Source organism: Phyllobates terribilis, unplaced genomic scaffold (assembly GCF_046119375.1).
Source record: "Phyllobates terribilis strain yellow unplaced genomic scaffold, ASM4611937v1 Scaffold_11__3_contigs__length_659146591, whole genome shotgun sequence".
NCBI lineage: Eukaryota > Metazoa > Chordata > Amphibia > Anura > Dendrobatidae > Phyllobates > Phyllobates terribilis.
This window is the reverse complement of record NW_027362771.1, coordinates 548,263,166-548,290,504: the sequence shown is the minus strand read 5'-3', so window position 1 is coordinate 548,290,504 and position 27,339 is coordinate 548,263,166. Positions and strand designations below refer to the sequence as shown.

General features: G+C 48.5%; 1 protein-coding gene across 24 annotated transcripts in view; it reads right to left on the bottom strand.

The window, feature by feature from the left end:
• The window catches only part of ANK1 (ankyrin 1), a 312,183-nt gene that overhangs the window by 98,412 nt on the left and 186,432 nt on the right, over nucleotides 1-27,339 (bottom strand). For 14 of the 24 annotated variants that reach the window (XM_073653979.1, XM_073653987.1, XM_073653985.1 and 11 more), the window contains 9 exons: nucleotides 27,146-27,250; nucleotides 24,406-24,603; nucleotides 21,158-21,256; nucleotides 20,679-20,777; nucleotides 19,852-19,950; nucleotides 19,466-19,558; nucleotides 18,981-19,112; nucleotides 17,207-17,279; nucleotides 16,535-16,558 (listed from right to left, as the gene is read on the bottom strand). In XM_073653979.1, coding sequence (XP_073510080.1) covers nucleotides 16,535-16,558; nucleotides 17,207-17,279; nucleotides 18,981-19,112; nucleotides 19,466-19,558; nucleotides 19,852-19,950; nucleotides 20,679-20,777; nucleotides 21,158-21,256; nucleotides 24,406-24,603; nucleotides 27,146-27,250 — 922 coding nt within the window. The remainder of the gene's footprint in view (nucleotides 1-16,534; nucleotides 16,559-17,206; nucleotides 17,280-18,980; nucleotides 19,113-19,465; nucleotides 19,559-19,851; nucleotides 19,951-20,678; nucleotides 20,778-21,157; nucleotides 21,257-24,405; nucleotides 24,604-27,145; nucleotides 27,251-27,339) is intronic. The other 10 variants (XM_073653991.1, XM_073653997.1, XM_073653998.1 and 7 more) reach the window with 6 other exon arrangements.

The window sequence follows — 27,339 nt, the reverse complement described above, 5'->3', positions numbered from 1 at the left end:
TGGATGTGAAGTCTGATGCACCCCCTATAACAGCAGTCAGGCCATGTAGTATGGAGCCCCCTATAACAGCAGTCTGGATGTGTAGTGTGGAGCCCCCTTTAACAGCAGTCTGGATGTGTAGTGTGGAGCCCCCCTGTAACAGCAGTCTGGATGTGAAGTCTGATGCACCCCCTATAACTGCAGTCAGGCCATGTAGTATGGAGCCCCCTATAACAGCAGTCTGGATGTGTAGTGTGGAGCCCCCTTTAACAGCAGTCTGGATGTGTAGTCTGGAGCCCCCCTGTAACAGCAGTCTGGATGTGAAGTCTGATGCACCCCCTATAACAGCAGTCAGGCCATGTAGTATGGAGCCCCCTATAACAGCAGTCTGGATGTGTAGTGTGGAGCCCCCTTTAACAGCAGTCTGGATGTGTAGTGTGGAGCCCCCTATAACAGCAGTCTGGATGTGTAGTCTGGAGCCCCCCTATAACAGCAAACTGGATGTGCAGTCTGGAACCCCCCCTATAACAGCAGTCTGGAAGTGTAGTCTGGAACCCCCCTATAACAGCAGTCTGGATGTGTAGTCTGGAGCCCCCCTATAACAGCAGTCTGGATGTGTAGTCTGGAGCCCCCTATAACAGCAGTCTGGATGTGTAGTCTGGAGCCCCCTATAACAGCAGTCTGGGTGTGGTCTGGAGCCCCCCTATAACAGCAGTCTGGGTGTGTAGTCTGGAGCCCCCCTATAACAGCAGTCTGGAGGTGTAGTCTGGAGCCCCCTATAACAGCAGTCTGGGTGTGTAGTCTGGAGCCCCCTATAACAGCAGTCTGGGTGTGTAGTCTGGAGCCCCCTATAACAGCAGTCTGGGTGTGTAGTCTGGAGCCCCCTATAACAGCACTCTGGATGTGTAGTCTGGAGCCCCCTATAAAAGCAGTCTGGGTGTGGTCTGGAGCCCCCCTATAACAGCAGTCTGGATGTGTAGTCTGGAGCCCCTATAACAGCAGTCTGGGTGTGTAGTCTGGAGCCCCCTATAACAGCAGTCTGGGTGTGTAGTCTGGAGCCCCCTATAACAGCAGTCTGGATGTGTAGTCTGGAGCCCCCCTATAACAGCAGTCTGGAGGTGTAGTCTGGTGCCCCCCTATAACAGCAGTCTGGATGTGTAGTCTGGAGCCCCCTATAACAGCAGTCTGGATATGCAGTCTGGAGCCCCCCTATAACAGCAGTCTGGAGGTGTAGTCTGGAGCCCCCCTATAACAGCAGTCTGGATGTGTAGTCTGGACCCCCCCTATAACAGCAGTCTGGAGGTGTAGTCTGGAGCCCCCTATAACAGCAGTCTGGATGTGTAGTCTGGAGCCCCCCTATAACAGCAGTCTGGATGTGTAGTCTGGAGGCCCCCTATAACAGCAGTCTGGATGTGTAGTCTGGAGCCCCCCTATAACAGCAGTCTGGATGTGTAGTCTGGAGCCCCCCTGTAACAGCAGTGCGGATGTGCAGTCTGGAGCCCCCTATAACAGCAGTATGGGTGTTTAGTATAGAGCCCCCTATAACAGCAGTCTGGGTGTATAGTCTGGAGCCCCCCTATAACAGCAGTCTGGATGTGTAGTCTGGAGCCCCCTATAACAGCAGTCTGGGTGTGTAGTCTGGAGCCCCCCTATAACAGCAGTCTGGGTGTGTAGTCTGGAGCCCCCTATAACAGCAGTCTGGATGTGTAGTCTGGAGCCCCCCTATAACAGCAGTCTGGATGTATAGTCTGGAGCCCCCCTATAACAGCAGTCTGGATGTGTAGTCTGGAGTCCCCTATAACAGCAGTCTGGGTGTGTAGTCTGGAGCCCCCTATAACAGCAGTCTGGATGTGTAGTCTGGAGCCCCCCTATAACAGCAGTCTGGAGGTGTAGTCTGGTGCCCCCCTATAACAGCAGTCTGGATGTGTAGTCTGGAGCCCCCTATAACAGCAGTCTGGATATGCAGTCTGGAGCCCCCCTATAACAGCAGTCTGGAGGTGTAGTCTGGAGCCCCCCTATAACAGCAGTCTGGATGTGTAGTCTGGAGCCCCCCTATAACAGCAGTCTGGAGGTGTAGTCTGGAGCCCCCTCCTATAACAGCAGTCTGGAGGTGTAGTCTGGAGCCCCCTATAACAGCAGTCTGGATGTGTAGTCTGGAGCCCCCTATAACAGCAGTCTGGAGGTGTAGTCTGGAGCCCCCCTATAATAGCAGTCTGGATGTGTAGTCTGGAGCCCCCCTATAACAGCAGTCTGGAGGTGTAGTCTGGAGCCCCCTCCTATAACAGCAGTCTGGAAGTGTAGTCTGGAGCCCCCTATAACAGCAGTCTGGATGTGTAGTCTGGAGCCCCCCTATAACAGCAGTCTGGATGTGTAGTCTGGAGGCCCCCTATAACAGCAGTCTGGATGTGTAGTCTGGAGCCCCCCTATAACAGCAGTCTGGATGTGCAGTCTGGAGCCCCCCTATAACAGCAGTGCGGATGTGCAGTCTGGAGCCCCCTATAACAGCAGTATGGGTGTTTAGTCTGGAGCCCCCTATAACAGCAGTCTGGGTGTATAGTCTGGAGCCCCCCTATAACAGCAGTCTGGATGTGTAGTCTGGAGCCCCCTATAACAGCAGTCTGGGTGTGTAGTCTGGAGCCCCCCTATAACAGCAGTCTGGGTGTGTAGTCTGGAGCCCCCTATAACAGCAGTCTGGATGTGTAGTCTGGAGCCCCCCTATAACAGCAGTCTGGATGTATAGTCTGGAGCCCCCCTATAACAGCAGTCTGGATGTGTAGTCTGGAGTCCCCTATAACAGCAGTCTGGATGTGTAGTCTGGAGCCCCCCTATAACAGCAGTCTGGAGGTGTAGTCTGGAGCCCCCCTATAACAGCAGTCTGGATGTGTAGTCTGGAGCCCCCCTATAACAGCAGTCTGGAGGTGCAGTCTGTAGCCCCCTATAACAGCAGTCTGGATGTGTAGTCTGGAGCCCCCTATAACAGCAGTCTGGAGGTGCAGTCTGTAGCCCCCTATAACAGCAGTCTGGGTGTGTAGTCTGGAGCCCCCTATAACAGCAGTCTGGATGTGTAGTCTGGAGCCCCCCTATAACAGCAGTCTGGATGTGTAGTCTGGAGCCCCCTCCTATAACAGCAGTCTGGATGTGTAGTATGGAGCCCCCTATAACAGCAGTCTGGATGTGTAGTCTGTAGCCCCCTATAACAGCAGTCTGGATGTGTAGTCTGGAGCCCCCCTATAACAGCAGTCTGGATGTGTAGTCTGGAGCCCCCTATAACAGCAGTCTGGATGTGTAGTCTGGAGCCCCCTATAACAGCAGTCTGGAGGTGTAGTCTGGAGTCCCCTATAACAGCAGTCTGGATGTGTAGTCTGTAGCCCCCTATAACAGCAGTCTGGATGTGTAGTCTGGAGCCCCCCTATAACAGCAGTCTGGATGTGTAGTCTGGAGCCCCCTATAACAGCAGTCTGGATGTGTAGTCTGGAGCCCCCTATAACAGCAGTCTGGATGTGTAGTCTGGAGCCCCCCTATAACAGCAGTCTGGATGTGTAGTCTGGAGCCCCCTATAACAGCAGTCTGGATGTGTAGTCTGGAGCCCCCTATAACAGCAGTCTGGATGTGTAGTCTGGAGCCCCCTATAACAGCAGTCTGGAAGTGTAGTCTGGAACCCCCCCTATAACAGCAGTCTGGAAGTGTAGTCTGGAACCCCCCTATAACAGCAGTCTGGATGTGTAGTCTGGAGCCCCCCTATAACAACAGTCTCGATGTGTAGTCTGGAGCCCCCTATAACAGCAGTCTGGATGTGTAGTCTAGAGCCCAATATAACAGCAGTCTGGATGTGTAGTCTGGAGCCCCCCTATAACAGCAGTCTGGGTGTGTAGTCTGGAGCCCCCTATAACAGCAGTCTGGATGTGTAGTCTGGAGACCCCCTGTAACAGCAGTCTGGATGTGAAGTCTGATGCACCCCCTATAACAGCAGTCAGGCCATGTAGTATGGAGCCCCCTATAACAGCAGTCTGGATGTGTAGTGTGGAGCCCCCTTTAACAGCAGTCTGGATGTGTAGTGTGGAGCCCCCTATAACAGCAGTCTGGATGTGTAGTCTGGAGCCCCCCTATAATAGCAAACTGGATGTGCAGTCTGGAGCCCCCCTATAACAGCAGTATGGATGTGTAGTCTGGAGCCCCCTATAACAGCAGTATGGATGTGTAGTCGGGAGCCACCTATAACAGCAGTCTGGATGTGTAGTCTGGAGCCCCCCTATAACAGCAGTCTGGAAGTGTAGTCTGGAACCCCCCCTATAACAGCAGTCTGGAAGTGTAGTCTGGAACCCCCCTATAACAGCAGTCTGGATGTGTAGTCTGGAGCCCCCCTATAACAGCAGTCTGGATGTGTAGTCTGGAGCCCCCCTATAACAGCACTCTGGATGTGTAGTCTGGAGCCCCCTATAACAGCAGTCTGGGTGTGGTCTGGAACCCCCCTATAACAGCAGTCTGGGTGTGTAGTCTGGAGCCCCCCTATAACAGCAGTCTGGAGGTGTAGTCTGGAGCCCCTATAACAGCAGTCGGGGTGTGTAGTCTGGAGCCCCCTATAACAGCAGTCTGGGTGTGTAGTCTGGAGCCCCCTATAACAGCAGTCTGGATGTGTAGTCTGGAGCCCCCCTGTAACAGCAGTCTGGATGTGAAGTCTGATGCACCCCCTATAACAGCAGTCAGGCCATGTAGTATGGAGCCCCCTATAACAGCAGTCTGGATGTGTAGTGTGGAGCCCCCTTTAACAGCAGTCTGGATGTGTAGTGTGGAGCCCCCCTGTAACAGCAGTCTGGATGTGAAGTCTGATGCACCCCCTATAACTGCAGTCAGGCCATGTAGTATGGAGCCCCCTATAACAGCAGTCTGGATGTGTAGTGTGGAGCCCCCTTTAACAGCAGTCTGGATGTGTAGTCTGGAGCCCCCCTGTAACAGCAGTCTGGATGTGAAGTCTGATGCACCCCCTATAACAGCAGTCAGGCCATGTAGTATGGAGCCCCCTATAACAGCAGTCTGGATGTGTAGTGTGGAGCCCCCTTTAACAGCAGTCTGGATGTGTAGTGTGGAGCCCCCTATAACAGCAGTCTGGATGTGTAGTCTGGAGCCCCCCTATAACAGCAAACTGGATGTGCAGTCTGGAACCCCCCCTATAACAGCAGTCTGGAAGTGTAGTCTGGAACCCCCCTATAACAGCAGTCTGGATGTGTAGTCTGGAGCCCCCCTATAACAGCAGTCTGGATGTGTAGTCTGGAGCCCCCTATAACAGCAGTCTGGATGTGTAGTCTGGAGCCCCCTATAACAGCAGTCTGGGTGTGGTCTGGAGCCCCCCTATAACAGCAGTCTGGGTGTGTAGTCTGGAGCCCCCCTATAACAGCAGTCTGGAGGTGTAGTCTGGAGCCCCCTATAACAGCAGTCTGGGTGTGTAGTCTGGAGCCCCCTATAACAGCAGTCTGGGTGTGTAGTCTGGAGCCCCCTATAACAGCAGTCTGGGTGTGTAGTCTGGAGCCCCCTATAACAGCACTCTGGATGTGTAGTCTGGAGCCCCCTATAAAAGCAGTCTGGGTGTGGTCTGGAGCCCCCCTATAACAGCAGTCTGGATGTGTAGTCTGGAGCCCCTATAACAGCAGTCTGGGTGTGTAGTCTGGAGCCCCCTATAACAGCAGTCTGGGTGTGTAGTCTGGAGCCCCCTATAACAGCAGTCTGGATGTGTAGTCTGGAGCCCCCCTATAACAGCAGTCTGGAGGTGTAGTCTGGTGCCCCCCTATAACAGCAGTCTGGATGTGTAGTCTGGAGCCCCCTATAACAGCAGTCTGGATATGCAGTCTGGAGCCCCCCTATAACAGCAGTCTGGAGGTGTAGTCTGGAGCCCCCCTATAACAGCAGTCTGGATGTGTAGTCTGGACCCCCCCTATAACAGCAGTCTGGAGGTGTAGTCTGGAGCCCCCTATAACAGCAGTCTGGATGTGTAGTCTGGAGCCCCCCTATAACAGCAGTCTGGATGTGTAGTCTGGAGGCCCCCTATAACAGCAGTCTGGATGTGTAGTCTGGAGCCCCCCTATAACAGCAGTCTGGATGTGTAGTCTGGAGCCCCCCTGTAACAGCAGTGCAGATGTGCAGTCTGGAGCCCCCTATAACAGCAGTATGGGTGTTTAGTATAGAGCCCCCTATAACAGCAGTCTGGGTGTATAGTCTGGAGCCCCCCTATAACAGCAGTCTGGATGTGTAGTCTGGAGCCCCCTATAACAGCAGTCTGGGTGTGTAGTCTGGAGCCCCCCTATAACAGCAGTCTGGGTGTGTAGTCTGGAGCCCCCTATAACAGCAGTCTGGATGTGTAGTCTGGAGCCCCCCTATAACAGCAGTCTGGATGTATAGTCTGGAGCCCCCCTATAACAGCAGTCTGGATGTGTAGTCTGGAGTCCCCTATAACAGCAGTCTGGGTGTGTAGTCTGGAGCCCCCTATAACAGCAGTCTGGATGTGTAGTCTGGAGCCCCCCTATAACAGCAGTCTGGAGGTGTAGTCTGGTGCCCCCCTGTAACAGCAGTCTGGATGTGAAGTCTGATGCACCCCCTATAACAGCAGTCAGGCCATGTAGTATGGAGCCCCCTATAACAGCAGTCTGGATGTGTAGTGTGGAGCCCCCTTTAACAGCAGTCTGGATGTGTAGTGTGGAGCCCCCCTGTAACAGCAGTCTGGATGTGAAGTCTGATGCACCCCCTATAACTGCAGTCAGGCCATGTAGTATGGAGCCCCCTATAACAGCAGTCTGGATGTGTAGTGTGGAGCCCCCTTTAACAGCAGTCTGGATGTGTAGTCTGGAGCCCCCCTGTAACAGCAGTCTGGATGTGAAGTCTGATGCACCCCCTATAACAGCAGTCAGGCCATGTAGTATGGAGCCCCCTATAACAGCAGTCTGGATGTGTAGTGTGGAGCCCCCTTTAACAGCAGTCTGGATGTGTAGTGTGGAGCCCCCTATAACAGCAGTCTGGATGTGTAGTCTGGAGCCCCCCTATAACAGCAAACTGGATGTGCAGTCTGGAACCCCCCCTATAACAGCAGTCTGGAAGTGTAGTCTGGAACCCCCCTATAACAGCAGTCTGGATGTGTAGTCTGGAGCCCCCCTATAACAGCAGTCTGGATGTGTAGTCTGGAGCCCCCTATAACAGCAGTCTGGATGTGTAGTCTGGAGCCCCCTATAACAGCAGTCTGGGTGTGGTCTGGAGCCCCCCTATAACAGCAGTCTGGGTGTGTAGTCTGGAGCCCCCCTATAACAGCAGTCTGGAGGTGTAGTCTGGAGCCCCCTATAACAGCAGTCTGGGTGTGTAGTCTGGAGCCCCCTATAACAGCAGTCTGGGTGTGTAGTCTGGAGCCCCCTATAACAGCAGTCTGGGTGTGTAGTCTGGAGCCCCCTATAACAGCACTCTGGATGTGTAGTCTGGAGCCCCCTATAAAAGCAGTCTGGGTGTGGTCTGGAGCCCCCCTATAACAGCAGTCTGGATGTGTAGTCTGGAGCCCCTATAACAGCAGTCTGGGTGTGTAGTCTGGAGCCCCCTATAACAGCAGTCTGGGTGTGTAGTCTGGAGCCCCCTATAACAGCAGTCTGGATGTGTAGTCTGGAGCCCCCCTATAACAGCAGTCTGGAGGTGTAGTCTGGTGCCCCCCTATAACAGCAGTCTGGATGTGTAGTCTGGAGCCCCCTATAACAGCAGTCTGGATATGCAGTCTGGAGCCCCCCTATAACAGCAGTCTGGAGGTGTAGTCTGGAGCCCCCCTATAACAGCAGTCTGGATGTGTAGTCTGGACCCCCCCTATAACAGCAGTCTGGAGGTGTAGTCTGGAGCCCCCTATAACAGCAGTCTGGATGTGTAGTCTGGAGCCCCCCTATAACAGCAGTCTGGATGTGTAGTCTGGAGGCCCCCTATAACAGCAGTCTGGATGTGTAGTCTGGAGCCCCCCTATAACAGCAGTCTGGATGTGTAGTCTGGAGCCCCCCTGTAACAGCAGTGCGGATGTGCAGTCTGGAGCCCCCTATAACAGCAGTATGGGTGTTTAGTATAGAGCCCCCTATAACAGCAGTCTGGGTGTATAGTCTGGAGCCCCCCTATAACAGCAGTCTGGATGTGTAGTCTGGAGCCCCCTATAACAGCAGTCTGGGTGTGTAGTCTGGAGCCCCCCTATAACAGCAGTCTGGGTGTGTAGTCTGGAGCCCCCTATAACAGCAGTCTGGATGTGTAGTCTGGAGCCCCCCTATAACAGCAGTCTGGATGTATAGTCTGGAGCCCCCCTATAACAGCAGTCTGGATGTGTAGTCTGGAGTCCCCTATAACAGCAGTCTGGGTGTGTAGTCTGGAGCCCCCTATAACAGCAGTCTGGATGTGTAGTCTGGAGCCCCCCTATAACAGCAGTCTGGAGGTGTAGTCTGGTGCCCCCCTATAACAGCAGTCTGGATGTGTAGTCTGGAGCCCCCTATAACAGCAGTCTGGATATGCAGTCTGGAGCCCCCCTATAACAGCAGTCTGGAGGTGTAGTCTGGAGCCCCCCTATAACAGCAGTCTGGATGTGTAGTCTGGAGCCCCCCTATAACAGCAGTCTGGAGGTGTAGTCTGGAGCCCCCTCCTATAACAGCAGTCTGGAGGTGTAGTCTGGAGCCCCCTATAACAGCAGTCTGGATGTGTAGTCTGGAGCCCCCTATAACAGCAGTCTGGAGGTGTAGTCTGGAGCCCCCCTATAATAGCAGTCTGGATGTGTAGTCTGGAGCCCCCCTATAACAGCAGTCTGGAGGTGTAGTCTGGAGCCCCCTCCTATAACAGCAGTCTGGAAGTGTAGTCTGGAGCCCCCTATAACAGCAGTCTGGATGTGTAGTCTGGAGCCCCCCTATAACAGCAGTCTGGATGTGTAGTCTGGAGGCCCCCTATAACAGCAGTCTGGATGTGTAGTCTGGAGCCCCCCTATAACAGCAGTCTGGATGTGCAGTCTGGAGCCCCCCTATAACAGCAGTGCGGATGTGCAGTCTGGAGCCCCCTATAACAGCAGAATGGGTGTTTAGTCTGGAGCCCCCTATAACAGCAGTCTGGGTGTATAGTCTGGAGCCCCCCTATAACAGCAGTCTGGATGTGTAGTCTGGAGCCCCCTATAACAGCAGTCTGGGTGTGTAGTCTGGAGCCCCCCTATAACAGCAGTCTGGGTGTGTAGTCTGGAGCCCCCTATAACAGCAGTCTGGATGTGTAGTCTGGAGCCCCCCTATAACAGCAGTCTGGATGTATAGTCTGGAGCCCCCCTATAACAGCAGTCTGGATGTGTAGTCTGGAGTCCCCTATAACAGCAGTCTGGATGTGTAGTCTGGAGCCCCCCTATAACAGCAGTCTGGAGGTGTAGTCTGGAGCCCCCCTATAACAGCAGTCTGGATGTGTAGTCTGGAGCCCCCCTATAACAGCAGTCTGGAGGTGCAGTCTGTAGCCCCCTATAACAGCAGTCTGGATGTGTAGTCTGGAGCCCCCTATAACAGCAGTCTGGAGGTGCAGTCTGTAGCCCCCTATAACAGCAGTCTGGGTGTGTAGTCTGGAGCCCCCTATAACAGGAGTCTGGATGTGTAGTCTGGAGCCCCCCTATAACAGCAGTCTGGATGTGTAGTCTGGAGCCCCCTCCTATAACAGCAGTCTGGATGTGTAGTATGGAGCCCCCTATAACAGCAGTCTGGATGTGTAGTCTGTAGCCCCCTATAACAGCAGTCTGGATGTGTAGTCTGGAGCCCCCCTATAACAGCAGTCTGGATGTGTAGTCTGGAGCCCCCTATAACAGCAGTCTGGATGTGTAGTCTGGAGCCCCCTATAACAGCAGTCTGGAGGTGTAGTCTGGAGTCCCCTATAACAGCAGTCTGGATGTGTAGTCTGTAGCCCCCTATAACAGCAGTCTGGATGTGTAGTCTGGAGCCCCCCTATAACAGCAGTCTGGATGTGTAGTCTGGAGCCCCCTATAACAGCAGTCTGGATGTGTAGTCTGGAGCCCCCTATAACAGCAGTCTGGATGTGTAGTCTGGAGCCCCCCTATAACAGCAGTCTGGATGTGTAGTCTGGAGCCCCCTATAACAGCAGTCTGGATGTGTAGTCTGGAGCCCCCTATAACAGCAGTCTGGATGTGTAGTCTGGAGCCCCCTATAACAGCAGTCTGGAAGTGTAGTCTGGAACCCCCCCTATAACAGCAGTCTGGAAGTGTAGTCTGGAACCCCCCTATAACAGCAGTCTGGATGTGTAGTCTGGAGCCCCCCTATAACAACAGTCTGGATGTGTAGTCTGGAGCCCCCTATAACAGCAGTCTGGATGTGTAGTCTAGAGCCCAATATAACAGCAGTCTGGATGTGTAGTCTGGAGACCCCCTGTAACAGCAGTCTGGATGTGAAGTCTGATGCACCCCCTATAACAGCAGTCAGGCCATGTAGTATGGAGCCCCCTATAACAGCAGTCTGGATGTGTAGTGTGGAGCCCCCTTTAACAGCAGTCTGGATGTGTAGTGTGGAGCCCCCTATAACAGCAGTCTGGATGTGTAGTCTGGAGCCCCCCTATAATAGCAAACTGGATGTGCAGTCTGGAGCCCCCCTATAACAGCAGTATGGATGTGTAGTCTGGAGCCCCCTATAACAGCAGTATGGATGTGTAGTCGGGAGCCACCTATAACAGCAGTCTGGATGTGTAGTCTGGAGCCCCCCTATAACAGCAGTCTGGAAGTGTAGTCTGGAACCCCCCCTATAACAGCAGTCTGGAAGTGTAGTCTGGAACCCCCCTATAACAGCAGTCTGGATGTGTAGTCTGGAGCCCCCCTATAACAGCAGTCTGGATGTGTAGTCTGGAGCCCCCCTATAACAGCACTCTGGATGTGTAGTCTGGAGCCCCCTATAACAGCAGTCTGGGTGTGGTCTGGAACCCCCCTATAACAGCAGTCTGGGTGTGTAGTCTGGAGCCCCCCTATAACAGCAGTCTGGAGGTGTAGTCTGGAGCCCCTATAACAGCAGTCGGGGTGTGTAGTCTGGAGCCCCCTATAACAGCAGTCTGGGTGTGTAGTCTGGAGCCCCCTATAACAGCAGTCTGGATGTGTAGTCTGGAGCCCCCCTGTAACAGCAGTCTGGATGTGAAGTCTGATGCACCCCCTATAACAGCAGTCAGGCCATGTAGTATGGAGCCCCCTATAACAGCAGTCTGGATGTGTAGTGTGGAGCCCCCTTTAACAGCAGTCTGGATGTGTAGTGTGGAGCCCCCCTGTAACAGCAGTCTGGATGTGAAGTCTGATGCACCCCCTATAACTGCAGTCAGGCCATGTAGTATGGAGCCCCCTATAACAGCAGTCTGGATGTGTAGTGTGGAGCCCCCTTTAACAGCAGTCTGGATGTGTAGTCTGGAGCCCCCCTGTAACAGCAGTCTGGATGTGAAGTCTGATGCACCCCCTATAACAGCAGTCAGGCCATGTAGTATGGAGCCCCCTATAACAGCAGTCTGGATGTGTAGTGTGGAGCCCCCTTTAACAGCAGTCTGGATGTGTAGTGTGGATCCCCCTATAACAGCAGTCTGGATGTGTAGTCTGGAGCCCCCCTATAACAGCAAACTGGATGTGCAGTCTGGAACCCCCCCTATAACAGCAGTCTGGAAGTGTAGTCTGGAACCCCCCTATAACAGCAGTCTGGATGTGTAGTCTGGAGCCCCCCTATAACAGCAGTCTGGATGTGTAGTCTGGAGCCCCCTATAACAGCAGTCTGGATGTGTAGTCTGGAGCCCCCTATAACAGCAGTCTGGGTGTGGTCTGGAGCCCCCCTATAACAGCAGTCTGGGTGTGTAGTCTGGAGCCCCCCTATAACAGCAGTCTGGAGGTGTAGTCTGGAGCCCCCTATAACAGCAGTCTGGGTGTGTAGTCTGGAGCCCCCTATAACAGCAGTCTGGGTGTGTAGTCTGGAGCCCCCTATAACAGCAGTCTGGGTGTGTAGTCTGGAGCCCCCTATAACAGCACTCTGGATGTGTAGTCTGGAGCCCCCTATAAAAGCAGTCTGGGTGTGGTCTGGAGCCCCCCTATAACAGCAGTCTGGATGTGTAGTCTGGAGCCCCTATAACAGCAGTCTGGGTGTGTAGTCTGGAGCCCCCTATAACAGCAGTCTGGGTGTGTAGTCTGGAGCCCCCTATAACAGCAGTCTGGATGTGTAGTCTGGAGCCCCCCTATAACAGCAGTCTGGAGGTGTAGTCTGGTGCCCCCCTATAACAGCAGTCTGGATGTGTAGTCTGGAGCCCCCTATAACAGCAGTCTGGATATGCAGTCTGGAGCCCCCCTATAACAGCAGTCTGGAGGTGTAGTCTGGAGCCCCCCTATAACAGCAGTCTGGAGGTGTAGTCTGGTGCCCCCCTATAACAGCAGTCTGGATGTGTAGTCTGGAGCCCCCCTATAACAGCAGTCTGGATGTGTAGTCTGGAGCCCCCCTATAACAGCAGTCTGGAGGTGTAGTCTGGAGCCCCCTCCTATAACAGCAGTCTGGAGGTGTAGTCTGGAGCCCCCTATAACAGCAGTCTGGATGTGTAGTCTGGAGCCCCCTATAACAGCAGTCTGGAGGTGTAGTCTGGAGCCCCCCTATAATAGCAGTCTGGATGTGTAGTCTGGAGCCCCCCTATAACAGCAGTCTGGAGGTGTAGTCTGGAGCCCCCTCCTATAACAGCAGTCTGGAAGTGTAGTCTGGAGCCCCCTATAACAGCAGTCTGGATGTGTAGTCTGGAGCCCCCCTATAACAGCAGTCTGGATGTGTAGTCTGGAGGCCCCCTATAACAGCAGTCTGGATGTGTAGTCTGGAGCACCCCTATAACAGCAGTGCGGATGTGCAGTCTGGAGCACCCCTATAACAGCAGTGCGGATGTGCAGTCTGGAGCCCCCTATAACAGCAGTATGGGTGTTTAGTCTGGAGCCCCCTATAACAGCAGTCTGGGTGTATAGTCTGGAGCCCCCCTATAACAGCAGTCTGGATGTGTAGTCTGGAGCCCCCTATAACAGCAGTCTGGGTGTGTAGTCTGGAGCCCCCCTATAACAGCAGTCTGCGTGTGTATTCTGGAGCCCCCTATAACAGCAGTCTGGATGTGTAGTCTGGAGCCCCCCTATAACAGCAGTCTGGATGTATAGTCTGGAGCCCCCCTATAACAGCAGTCTGGATGTGTAGTCTGGAGTCCCCTATAACAGCAGTCTGGATGTGTAGTCTGGAGCCCCCCTATAACAGCAGTCTGGAGGTGTAGTCTGGAGCCCCCCTATAACAGCAGTCTGGATGTGTAGTCTGGAGCCCCCCTATAACAGCAGTCTGGAGGTGCAGTCTGTAGCCCCCTATAACAGCAGTCTGGAGGTGCAGTCTGTAGCCCCCTATAACAGCAGTCTGGATGTGTAGTCTGGAGCCCCCTATAACAGCAGTCTGGAGGTGCAGTCTGTAGCCCCCTATAACAGCAGTCTGGGTGTGTAGTCTGGAGCCCCCTATAACAGCAGTCTGGATGTGTAGTCTGGAGCCCCCCTATAACAGCAGTCTGGATGTGTAGTCTGGAGCCCCCTCCTATAACAGCAGTCTGGATGTGTAGTATGGAGCCCCCTATAACAGCAGTCTGGATGTGTAGTCTGGAGCCCCCTATAACAGCAGTCTGGATGTGTAGTCTGGAGCCCCCTATAACAGCAGTCTGGATGTGTAGTCTGGAGCCCCCCTATAACAGTAGTCTGGATGTGTAGTCTGGAGCCCCCTATAACAGCAGTCTGGAGGTGTAGTCTGGAGTCCCCTATAACAGCAGTCTGGATGTGTAGTCTGGAGCCCCCCTATAACAGCAGTCTGGATGTGTAGTCTGGAGCCCCCCTATAACAGCAGTCTGGAGGTGCAGTCTGTAGCCCCCTATAACAGCAGTCTGGATGTGTAGTCTGGAGCCCCCTATAACAGCAGTCTGGAGGTGCAGTCTGTAGCCCCCTATAACAGCAGTCTGGGTGTGTAGTCTGGAGCCCCCTATAACAGCAGTCTGGATGTGTAGTCTGGAGCCCCCCTATAACAGCAGTCTGGATGTGTAGTCTGGAGCCCCCTCCTATAACAGCAGTCTGGATGTGTAGTCTGGAGCCCCCTATAACAGCAGTCTGGATGTGTAGTCTGGAGCCCCCTATAACAGCAGTCTGGATGTGTAGTCTGGAGCCCCCTATAACAGCAGTCTGGATGTGTAGTCTGGAGCCCCCCTATAACAGCAGTCTGGATGTGTAGTCTGGAGCCCCCTATAACAGCAGTCTGGATGTGTAGTCTGGAGCCCCCTATAGCAGCAGTCTGGATGAGTAGTCTGGAGCCCCCTATAACAGCAGTATGGATGTGTAGTCTGGAGCCCCCCTATAACAGCAGTCTGGATGAGTAGTCTGGAGCCCCCTATAACAGCAGTATGGATGTGTAGTCTGGAGCCCCCCTATAACAGCAGTCTGGATGTGTAGTCTGGAGCCCCCTATAGCAGCAGTCTGGATGTGTAGTCTGGAGCCCCCCTATAACAGCAGTCTGGATGTGTAGTCTGGAGCCCCCTATAACAGCAGTCTGGGTGTGTAGTGTGGAGCCCCCTATAACAGCAGTCTGGATGTGTAGTCTGGAGCCCCCCTATAACAGCAGTCTGGATGTGTAGTCTGGAGCCCCCCTATAACAGCAGTCTGGAGGTGCAGTCTGTAGCCCCCTATAACAGCAGTCTGGAGGTGTAATCTGGAGCCCCCTATAACAGCAGTCTGGATGTGTAGTCTGGAGCCCCCTATAGCAGCAGTCTGGATGTGTAATCTGGAGCCCCCTATAACAGCAGTCTGGATGTGTAGTCTGGAGCCCCCCTATAACAGCAGTCTGGATGTGTAGTCTGGAGCCCCCCTATAACAGCAGTCTGGATGTGTAGTCTGGAGCCCCACTATAACAGCAGTCTGGGTGTGTAGTCTGGAGCCCCCCTATAACAGCAGTCTGGATGTGTAGTCTGGAGCCCCCCTATAACAGCAGTCTGGATGTGTAGTCTGGAGCCCCCTATAACAGCAGTCTGGATGTGTAGTCTGGAGCCCCCCTATAACAGCAGTCTGGATGTGTAGTCTGGAGCCCCCCTATAACAGCAGTCTGGATGTGTAGTCTGGAGCCCCCCTATAACAGCAGTCTGGATGTGCAGTGTGGAGCCCCCCTATAACAGCAGTCTGGGTGTGTAGTCTGGAGCCCCCCTATAACAGCAGTCTGGGTGTGTAGTCTGGAGCCCCCCTATAACAGCAGTCTGGATGTGTAGTGTGGAGCCCCCCTATAACAGCAGTCTGGAAGTGTAGTCTGGAGCCCCCCTATAACAGCAGTCTGGATGTGTAGTGTGGAGCCCCCCTATAACAGCAGTCTGGGTGTGTAGTCTGGAGCCCCCCTATAACAGCAGTCTGGATGTGTAGTCTGGAGCCCCACTATAACAGCAGTCTGGGTGTGTAGTCTGGAGCCCCCCTATAACAGCAGTCTGGATGTGTAGTCTGGAGCCCCCCTATAACAGCAGTCTGGATGAGTAGTCTGGAGCCCCCCTATAACAGCAGTCTGGATGTGTAGTCTGGAGCCCCCCTATAACAGCAGTCTGGGGCCGCTGCGGCATTGCCAGGCACAGCCCAGCACATATTGACGTCCCGGTGGCAGACACTGCAGTGAGCAGCTTTTGCTATATTGACCTTTGAAGCTTTTTGGATGGATCAGCATCACATTTATGCAGGTTTTGTAAACTACAAGGACAAATCAAAATATAAAAATATAATCCCTGCCTGAGTATATACAGAGAGAGGACAATATAGGAGGAGTATGTACGGACTGAGGTAGTGCTAGTAAGTGATCCAGAGTGTGGAATAACGCTCGGCCCTTAATATAATAGTTTATATCCCATATCCAAAATGTAGAAATGACCTATAAAACAATAATATTGACGTAACACTTAAAGGAGCACTCCAGGCAAAGCTCATACGTTGTGGTATGCAGATGGCAGGACCTGGGAGGTGGGACGTGACATGCGCCATCTCATCAGGCTCTGCCTGAGGTCTAACAGTGCCTCAGTTTTTCCTGGAATGTTCCTTTAAAGGGATATCCTACCCCCCCCCAAAAAAATAAACAAATGATTCCCGTAGCTTTAAGATAGGAGATAACTTGCTGATCGCTTGGGGTTCAACAGCTGAGACCTCCGACAATCCCATAATCGGGGTTCTAGAACCTTGAGAATGGAATCTTGAGGTGCTCACAATTGGCATCTGCTCCATTCATTGTCCATGTGGAGTACAGGCTCAGGTATGTCTAGCAGTCCCATAGACAATGAATGGAGCAGAATCCACGCATGTACAACTCCGCTCCATGTAGGAGTGCTGGGATGCTATAACTTGTTTTTTGGGGGAATCACCCTTTAAGCAATGCTGTTCGTGCACCAGCCAAAGATGTAAGAGGAAATTCGATATTAGTGAGATGTGACTCTTTAGACAAGGCTAATGGGATGGAAGAAGCTGAATGGATCGGCTATGAGTCTGGTGGTTGGTAAAAAGTACCATAGTTCCTACCATGTAGAGGCAAGTGGGGGGTTCCTGGAAAGTAAGAAGAGCCACAGTTTTATCCAGGGCCCAATTCACGGTGAACATAGGAGTTGGAGGACACTCTGGAGCGCAAAAATAAAGGGGTTTCTCACGCAATATACTGATTACCTCTCCTATGGGTGTATGATCATTGAAGACCCGACCACTTAGTCCCCACTGATCCCCAAAACATGAGCCTCAGAAATTAATGGAGTGGTAGTGCGCATGCTCATCATCGAGCATGCGCACTACTGCTCCATTCACCAGGGACTATGTTTGTTGAGTCACGCTGTGTCCATGATTTGCGACTGTTTGACAGCTTTAATACATGTGAAGAATGCCTGTTTCTTAGGCATTCCTCACATGTATTAAAGCTGTCAAACAGTGGCAAATCATGGACACAGCGCGACTCAAACATAACACCCGAGCACGCCGAAGATACTCGGCGAGCACCCCAGCATGTTTGCCGAAAGTGTTAACAGAACATACTCGCTCATCACTACCAGGGACCCCTGTTTTTAGGATTGGTGGATAAGTGATAAATATATTTCGTGGAGACCCCCTGTAATGGGAAGGATATACACTGACACAAGAGGGCAGAACGGGGGTTGAGGGCAGGAGAATGTTAATGCTCTTGGGTAGCAGAATGGCTCCTCTCACCTTCATCCTCCGACACATCCAGCATCTCGTCCACAGTTTCTGGGAAGCTCATCCTGTGCCTTTCGTTGGCTAGCTGTGGGAGAGACAAAGTCACCAACCGACCCTGGCACCCGCTCGCTAATGCTGCCTCCTTTTTTATCCCTGCCCGACTACCTCCCCTCTGTATCTGCAGAATCTAGAGCTGGAATATGTTGGATATTGTAGCCTTAAAGGGATCATTCAGTACTAAAAAGAGCAGATATCTCTTTCAGGCTCAGGAATCAATGATCCGCTGTAGTGATGATCCCAGCAGTGGCTTCACGCTGTTTTCCATCGAGAAACCCTGCGTATGATCTGAACTACCCCCTATGGCTCATTCGGCCGGGAGCTGTGAAGTCTTGTACAGACAGCAGTTCTGTCAGGGAACAAAACGCTTAAAGAGCTTTTCTAGGATTAGAAACAAGAGTCTAATTTTTTTTCTACACTTGTCTACGGGCTGTGTCTAATTTTGCACCTTAACCCCATTTACTTCAATATCGATGAGCTGTAATACCAGACACGGCCAACTGATAAGGGTGGCGCTGTTTCTAAAACAAAAGAAACAGGCCCTGTATTCTGATCCAGAACCAGCTTTAGTACCACAGGTATGACAAGTTTTCACTAAGCGGCGTACTAACATCACCAGCTGACTAGTCTCGTCTGCAAAACATACAACTACAGAGGACAGTATATAACTAGATGGTGTAGAATAGGATTACTATCCATTTTAAGTGACTGCTAAACCTATAGGTAAATTGTTATTCAGTTTTGTATCCAATTATTGAATCTGGTATTGAAAGCGAATTTCTTCATGTGGGGTGATGATTTTTACTTACAAGTACAAGGAACTGCGATGGGGTCCAACGTGGCCCCGCCTTACGCTAACTGACTGTGAGGAAAATTATATCTATACGAATCATCATTTTTCTGAATAATGCCATGATTTGGCTGCGATATATAGATGATATTTTGGTCATGGTTGTCAGGTTGTTTTGCATCCTCTCATCCTCCCTGCTGTCGTCTGATTGGGAATGATTTTTTTTTTTTTACAGGCCATAGCCACCATCGTAATCAATTTTTGTTTAATTAATTCCTATGAATCTAAAATGAAAAATAAAGTATGTACTCAATAGGACTTGATGACCGATTTATTTTTATTTTATTTATTTGTCTCCATGGTAACAGACTACAAACAAACTATGTAGTCAGATCCTACAGTCATTCTTCCCTTCTATAAGGTTCCTATGTCATCTATAAAAATGATCATAAAAGGTAGGAAATGATATGAGAAAGTAAGACTGTAGGTTATTACACCTCATTTATTAAATTATTATTTTATAATTCTGTATTATTTATATGATTACTTCTGTACGTTATTGTAGGCGATTATATAGCATTTTTCTTTTGTCTTATTATTTTTTTATCATGAAGAGAAATAAATTTGCCTTAAAACTGTATACACAGAAAGACAGACAGGACAAAAACATATGGTTTTAAAGGTGTACATAGCCTGATTGTAAATGGTAATGGCATTCAAGCATTTCTGTGTATTATTTGATCTGATAATTACATATATGTGGGGTACGCTGGCAATTCAGGCACTAGGGAATAAAGACAGAAAGTTAGAGACTGAGCAATATCTCAGGGGCTCAGCCACGTCCTGCCATATCCAGCCGCATTGACCTGGCTGCAGCAGGAGCCTCTCCCCTCTGCTCTATCTGCAACAGTATAAAATTCCCCCATACACAATACATACAGAAGCTGTCATCCAAACAATTGCTTGGCCAACAGCGATCTCTCCGGCTCCCCCATAGACAGGATGGACTGTCACCGAGTGCTCTTCTGTTCTAGGAAAAGCTGCTGCCAAGCTCCTCTGGCGGCGGCTCATCTAGCGGAGAACAAAAGGATCGACAGATGTTGGAGGAGATTAAGGGGACCCCTATATACATTAGACCTGCTAATTTCTGAGGGTTTAGTGTAATGTGTATAGGGGTCTTAAATATCATTAAGCCCCACTCACTTGGCTAAGGAGGGTGGGTTTCAGATGACCACAAGGGGAAAAGTTGTGCATAGTGGGGAATTAAGGGGCCACGACCATTATTACCCAGTGACCACCTAAATGGAACCAGTTTGTGCCCCCTCAAGTCCTGGACATTTACCTACCTCCTGTTATATTTCACTATGTTCTCACCATGTTTTACTCCCGAGACCTTCAGCTTCATCTCCCCTTATATTACTCACCTGGGCGGGTGGTCCATCGGTCACCAGACTCAGAACATCAGTCACAGAGATGTATCCTAGACGCTTTGCAATGGCCAACGGCGTGATCCCATTCTGCAGAGGCATAGGGCACGGGAGGATGCAATAGGGCAATGAGGAAAAGAATGAGGCATGAGAGGCCGAGAAGTGGCATCGGATGGGCAATGAGGCAGAATAACAGGAGGCACGACGGGTGACAGGAACAGGAAAAAAAATAAAAATAAAACAGGACAAGGTGATAAAGTATAATGGTAGCCCAAAACTGACAGATCACGAGAGGTTAGGACAACAGAGCCAGAAGACATTTTCTAAGACGCTGGACAAGACGTAAGGACAGAAGTGGGCAAGCGGCAACTGGCAGCTCTCACCATGCTGGCCTGATTAGGGCAAGCTCCAGACTTCAAGAGAAGGGTGACGATGTCTGTATGCCCCTGCTGAGCGGCCTGGTGGAGTGGAGCAAACCCCAACTAAAATGGAAAACATACAAATAACATACATTACATTTTTCTATGAGAGCTTTGTGTATCATGACCCTCAAAGCTACGGGCCAGATGAATAAGCAAAATGCCAACCAAACTCATGATGGAGGGTACGTGAGAAATCCTGGCCTGTAATGGAGCCAGGATCCATTATAAATGTATGACCAGTTGGGACCCCCCCCCCCCCTATCAGCCACGAGAACAGGGACCTGTGTCTTACGCATGCATGACTACTGCTCCATTATAGCAGCAATGGTCACACATGGACACTACCCCTCCCATAGACCCATAGAAGTGAATGGAGCAGTGCCCATGTGTGCACACTACCTCTCCATTCACAAGGGACTTTGGGATTAGTGGAGATCCTAGCAATCAATGGGGGTCCTATGCATGACCACCACTGCACACAAGCACGAACACTTACATAAATCCCATAGAAGTGCCGGAACATGGTCATACATGTCCACCTGGCACAAGACATTGGGCCACTCATCCTTAGCATCCTTCACACAAAAGTATTTCATGGTCCGTATACAGAACATAATGCTCAGACTGACAGCAGGTCTCCAGACCCAAACTTACAGCCTCATAGACACACATGATGCTGTAAGTTCGAGTCGGGAGAACCACCGCCAGACCAGGAATAACAGTCTATACATGGACCATGACATAAGGTTGTGTGAGCCCAGTCGTGTGAGTCCCGGTACCATGCTAACCTTAGTGGTCGCGTTCACATTGGCCTGATGCTGAAGGAGAAACTTTACTATCTTGATGTTCCCGTAGTGACAGGCGACATGAAGTGGCGTGAAACCCATCTAAAAGAAAAGACTTGTAAGTGAATGTCATCATTGGGCGGGTTTCATACATCCGCGTTTCACTAGGATTCCTGAACCAGACTCACCGGCCTCATGGACGTATATGAAGCTGGTGAGTTTGGATCAGGAGACCGGACATTTTGGTCTGTACTCATAGGGGCACATTTATAAAATGGGGTGTTGACTTCCTAAAAGATGATCTGAAAAACTTTCGGCGTGTACTATGATGTTCTGCAGCAGCTGCGGTACAGTACTGTATAATACAAGCTGCAAATTTAGAAAAATCTCTTCGGGAGCAATATATATTTTAGTCAATTGGTTGTTGATTGTGTGATTAGGAAAAGTCAGTGTTTGGTTGGCATCCTCTACTGTAGACTTACCCGTGTCTCAGCGCTTGGTGCAGCATCGTGGGACACCAGGATTTCTGCTACATTAAGGTGACCCTCCTGACAGGCCAGGTGGAGCGGAGTGAGGGAGCTCTGTGGACAGCAAGAAACATCATAGATTATCTTTACCCAGCCAAATCAGATCTCATACTTTGCACTGACGATGGGCAGTAGCCTGAAACACCAGGTCTACAAATTGAGATTCTGGTTTGGGCTTTTATCCTAAGTCATGTGACAAGGCTCGTTAGAGAGTGGATATTGACTTTTAGGATTGCTGCTTCCTATAGGTGGCGCTAGAGGTCTAGTCCTCTTCCTGTCTGAAGAGACAATTTGCAGATTTTCTACAGAAACACTACAAGATGTCAGATACACATGTGGTCTGCGCTGCTCGGTTTTCCGAAGGGTTTGTGACTAATACATCATGGAAAGAATTTACTGAGCAATTTGCACCACTTTGTGGAATTAAAAAGTTGATAATTTTGAAGCCATATAGTCATTAAAATTCACCAACTTTTCTAGCTCAAAGCTACTTTGGAAAAGTGGAGAGAAAAATGGGCAAGAAAAATCAGAAGTTGGAGCAACAAATGTGTTATTAATGGGAAATAAGAGTGTACAGTGGGTGCGGAAAGTATTCAGACCCCTTTAAATTTTTCACTCTTTGTTTCATTGCAGCCATTTGGTAAATTCTAAAAAGTTCATTTTTACCTCATTAAAGTACACTCTGCACCCCATCTTGACTGAAAAAAACAGAAATGTAGAAATTTTTGCAAATTTATTAAAAAAGAAAAACTGAAATATCACATGGTCATAAGTATTCAGACCCTTTGCTCAGTATTGAGTAGAAGCCCCCTTTTGAGCTAGTTCAGCCATGAGTCTTCTTGGGAATGATGCAACAAGTTATTCACACCTGGATTTGGGGGTCCTCTGCCTTTCTTCCTTGCAGATCCTCTCCAGTTCCGTCAGGTTGGATGGTGAACGTTGGTGGACAGCCATTTTCAGGTCTCTCCAGAGATGCTCAATTGGGTTTAGGTCAGGGCTCTGGCTGGGCCAGTCAAGAATGGGCACAGAGTTGTTCTGAAGCCACTCCTTTGTTATTTTAGCTGTGTGCTTAGGGTCATTGTCTTGTTGGAAGGTGAACCTTCAGCCAAGTCTGAGGTCCAGAGCACTCTGGAAGAGGTTTTCATCCAGGATATCTCTGTATTTGGCTGCATTCATGTTTCCTTCAATTGCAATCAGTCGTCCTGTCCCTGCAGCTGAAAAACACCCCCATTGCATGATGCTGCCACCACCATGTTTCACTGTTGGGATTGTATCGGGCAGGTGATGAGCAGTGCCTGGTTTTCTCCACACATATCGCTTAAAATTATCACCAAAAAGTTCTATCTTCGTCTCATCAGACAAGAGAATATTATTTCTCATAGTCTGGGAGTCCTTCATGTGTTTTTGAGCAAACTCTATTCGGGCTTTCATATGTCTTGCACTGAGGAGAGGCTTCTGTTGGGCCACTCTGCCATAAAGGCCCGACTGGTGGAGAGCTGCAGTGATAGTTGACTTTGTGGAACTTTCTCCCATCTCCCTACTGCATCTCGAGAGCTCAGCCACAGTGATCTTGGGGTTCTTCTTTACCTCTCTCACCAAGGCTCTTCTCCCACGATTGCTCAGTTTGGCTGGACGGCAGGTCTAGGAAGACTTCTGGTGGCCCCAAACTTCTTCCATTTAAGGATTATGGAGTCCACTGTGCTCTTAGGAACCTTGAGTAATGCAGAAATTCTTTTATAACCTTGGCCAGATCTGTGCCTTGCCACAATTCTGTCTGAGCTCCTTGGGCAGTTCCTTTGAGCTCATGATTCTCATTTGGTCTGACATGCACTGTGAGCTGTGAGGTCTTATATAGACAGGTGTGTGCCTTTCCAAATCAAGTCCTATCAGTTTAATTAAGTACAGCTGGACTCCAATGAAGGAGTAGAACTATCTCAAGGAGGATCACAAGGAAATGGACAGCATGTGACTTAAATATGAGTGTCTGAGCAAAGGGTCTGAATACGTATGACCATGTGATATTTCAGTTTTTCTTTTTTAATAAATTTACAAAAATTTCTACATTTCTGTTTTTTTTCAGTCAAGATGGGGTGCAGAGTGTACTTTAATGAGAAAAAAATGAACTTTTTAGAATTTACCAAATGGCTGCAATGAAACAAAGAGTGAAAAATTTAAAGGGGTCTGAATACTTTCCATACCCACTGTATCTAGATTTCTATTTCCAGGATCTTTACACTGGTGGTTCTGGTGATGCCGGGTGTCAGACCCCGATCAATGGGATATTTATGACCCACACTAAGGGCTCATGCACGTGACCGTACTTTCGGTCCGAAAGCGATCTGACAAAACATCGGATCGCACTCGGACCAATGTTATTCTATGGGGCCATACACATGTCTGAATTTTTCCTCCGACAGAGCTGGCCCGGGGGGAAAAAAAAATCGCAGCATGACCAAGTTTGATCTGATATTCGGATCGCACTTGGCCATGCAAGTTAATGAGTGTGTAGAAACCATCGGACAGCACTCGGACCAATTTTATTCTATGGACCATGGATATGTCTGATTTGTGCTTGAATAGAGCCGGTCCAGGAACAAAAATTGCAGCATGTTCGAGTTTGTTCTGATATTTGGTTTGCACTTGGCCATGCAAGTCAATGAGTGCGTAGAAAACATTGGACTGCACTTGGATGACATCTGAATGCGGTCTGATTTTCAGGGACTGACCAAATTGAGACATTTTTTTCTCGATCTTCTCATCCGAGAAAATCAGATCACACTCTGATCAAGCATACTTAATCCGATTTTCTCGTATGACAAAAAATACGCTCGTCTGCACCCAGCCCAAGGATAGGTCAATATGACAACTCCTTTCATAAATATCCTACTTTTGTTCTCCAATTTTTCACTTCGTGATGATCTCTGCTAAGGCTCTCACTGATCAGAAACATGAAGGAGCAGAAGCCGACAGCTGCTTTTTTTTGAGACCAGACTCTTTAGAAAGTCTATTGGTCAGTTTTTAATCTCGGATCATTCGGAGATCTATTCCTGGCCTTAACACTTAGATGTCCCCCATCAAAACTTTTGACATATACAGAGGATGTCATAGGTCAGCTAAAGTGTCCCTATAAAATATATCTGTAACGTGTGGTGCCAGCTTTAGGGTAATGTAGATAAAAAAACAAATTCTATAATGGTCCTTACCTTATTGCCCAGGTGCACATTTCCCTGCTTGCTTAGCAGCAATGTCACCATATCTACGTGACCCTCCTGTGCAGCGAGGTGGAGGGGAGTGACGCCTTGCAGAGACTGCGCATTGCAAGTGGCACCAAACTGCAGCAAAGCTCGGGCTGTGTCGACAGATCGCTGCTTTACTGCCATGTGCAGGGGAGTGTATCCGTTCTGTAACACAATACGGACATATATAAATACCACATAGTACAACAACTTCCAAAAAAAAGTTGGGATACCGTGTAAACAGTAAAGAAAACAAGAATGCAATGATATGGAAATCTCTTATCACTGTATTTTATTCACAGAAGAACATAGAACATATCAGAAGTTGAACGTTAGACAATTTTCCATTTCATTTGAAAAAAAACTCATTTAGAAAATAATGGCAGCAACAAAGTTGGTGACAGCAGGCTGAAAAAGTAAGTGGTACTAATAAAAAACAGTTGGAGAGTCAATTTTCTAGTAAGTCACATGACTGTGTATAAAAAGAGCATGGTAGAGAGGCAGAGTCTCCCAGAAGCAAAGATAGTCAGAGGTCAACAATCTGTTTCAGAAAAATGTTTCTCAATGTAAAAAATTGCAAAGACTTTGAATATCTTCCATGTACAGAACATAATGACATCAAAAGATTCTGGAGAAATCCATGTGCACAAGGGACAAGACTGATGGAAAATATTGGATACTTGTGATCTCCGGGCTCTCAGGCAGCAGTGCATTAAATACAGGCAGGATTCGGCCGTGCAAATAATTGTCTGGGCTCAGGAATACTTCCAGAAATCATTGTCTGATCATAGTTCACTGTTAAATCCACAAGTGCAAGTTAAAGCTCTAGCATGCAAAAAAGAAGCCATATAGGAATACAATTCAGAAACAATGCCATTTTCTCTAGGCCAAAGATCAATTATAATGGACTGAGGCAAAATGGAAAACTGTTCTATGGTTGGATGAATCAAATTGTGAAATTTCTTATGAAAACTTCTCCAGAAGACTGAGATGAAGGACCATCCAGCTTGTTATCAGCGCACAGTTCCTGCACCTCTGATGGCATCGGGGGGGCGGCATTATGACAGGGGTAGCTTACACATGAAAGGCGACATCAGTGATGAACCGGATATAGAGATTTTAGAACAACATATGCTCCATCCAGACAACGCCTATTTCAGAGAAGGCCTTGTATATATCAGAACGACCACATACTGCATCCACCACAAAAGCATGGCTCCACAGAAGAAGCGTTCGGGTGATGGATAGGCCGCCTAAAGTCCAGACCTTTCACCAATATAAAGCATTTGGCGCATTATGAAAAGCAAAATCTGGTAGAGAAGATCCAGGACTATGGAGCAGTGAGAATCCTACATCAGGCAAGAATGGGACAACGTTCTTCTAAAACTCCAGCAATTGTCTCCACACTTCCCAAAACTTCCCAAACGTTTAGAGAGTGTTGTAAAAAGAAGAGGGGATCCTCCACAATGGTGGACACGGCCCGGGCACCATTCTTTTGAGCTGTGTTGCTGCCAACAATTTCTAAATGAGTTAATTTTTTTAACAAATGAAAAGGAAAAACATCCAACGCTCAACTTCTGATCTGTTCTATGTTCTGCTGGGAATAATATACTGTATGTCTATAAGAGATTTCCCGATCATTGCAGTCCTGTTTATACCCGTGTAAAAATGCTCCCATACAGCTGTCTAATTAAGGGAACACCTTATATCTAATGTCTTATACTGTCTATTATGTCTCTATATATATTGTGTATTATGTATATATTGTGTATTATGTATATATTGTATATTATTTCTATGTATATATGGGGAATTAGGTATATGTATATATTGTGTACTATTTTCTATGTATATATGGTGCATTATGTATATAATGTATATTATGTCTCTCTATATATATAGTATATATTGTGCATTATGTCTCTGTATATATTGTGTATTATGTATATATTGTGTATGGTGTCTATGTATATATCTTTTATTATGTCTCTGTATATATTGTGTATTACTTATATATTGTATATTGTGTCTCTGTATATATTGTGTACTATTTATACATTTATATTGTGTATTATTTATGTATTGTGTCTTAAATATATATATATATTGTGTATTATGTATATATTGTGTATTATGTATATATTGTGTATTATGTCTCTGTATATGTTGTGTATTATGTATATATTGTGTATTTTGTCTCTGTGTATATTGGGTATTATGTATATATTGTGTATTTTGTCTCTGTGTATATTGGGTATTATGTATATATTGTGTATTATGTATATATTTTGTATTATGTCTCTGTATATATTGTGCATTATGTATATATTTTGAATATTGTGTATTATGTATATATTGTGTATTTTGTCTCTGTGTATATTGGGTATTATGTATATATTGTGTATTATGTCTCTGTATATGTTGTGTATTATGTATATATTGTGTATTATGTCTCTGTATATATTGTGTATTATGTATATATTTTGTATTATGTCTCTGTATATATTGTGTATTATGTATATATTTTGTATTATGTATATATTTTGTATTATGTCTCTGTATATATTGTGCATTATGTATATATTTTGAATATTGTGTATTATGTATATATTGTGTATTATGTATATATTGTGTATTGTGTCTATGTATATATTGTGTTTTATGTATATATTGTGTATAATTTCTACGTAATTAAGGTATTTCTTGCCTTTACCCGTGCAGTGCAGTGTGGGGACGCTCCCTTATTCAGCAGAAGACGGACGATGTTCAGGTGATTGTGATACACAGCTACATGAAGAGGGGTTAGTCCAGTCTGTGATAAAGAAAGGAAGACTAAAAAGACTTACAAAAATGGCCAAGGGCCAAATAATAAAGAGGAAACTTGTTGATCACTAAGGGTCC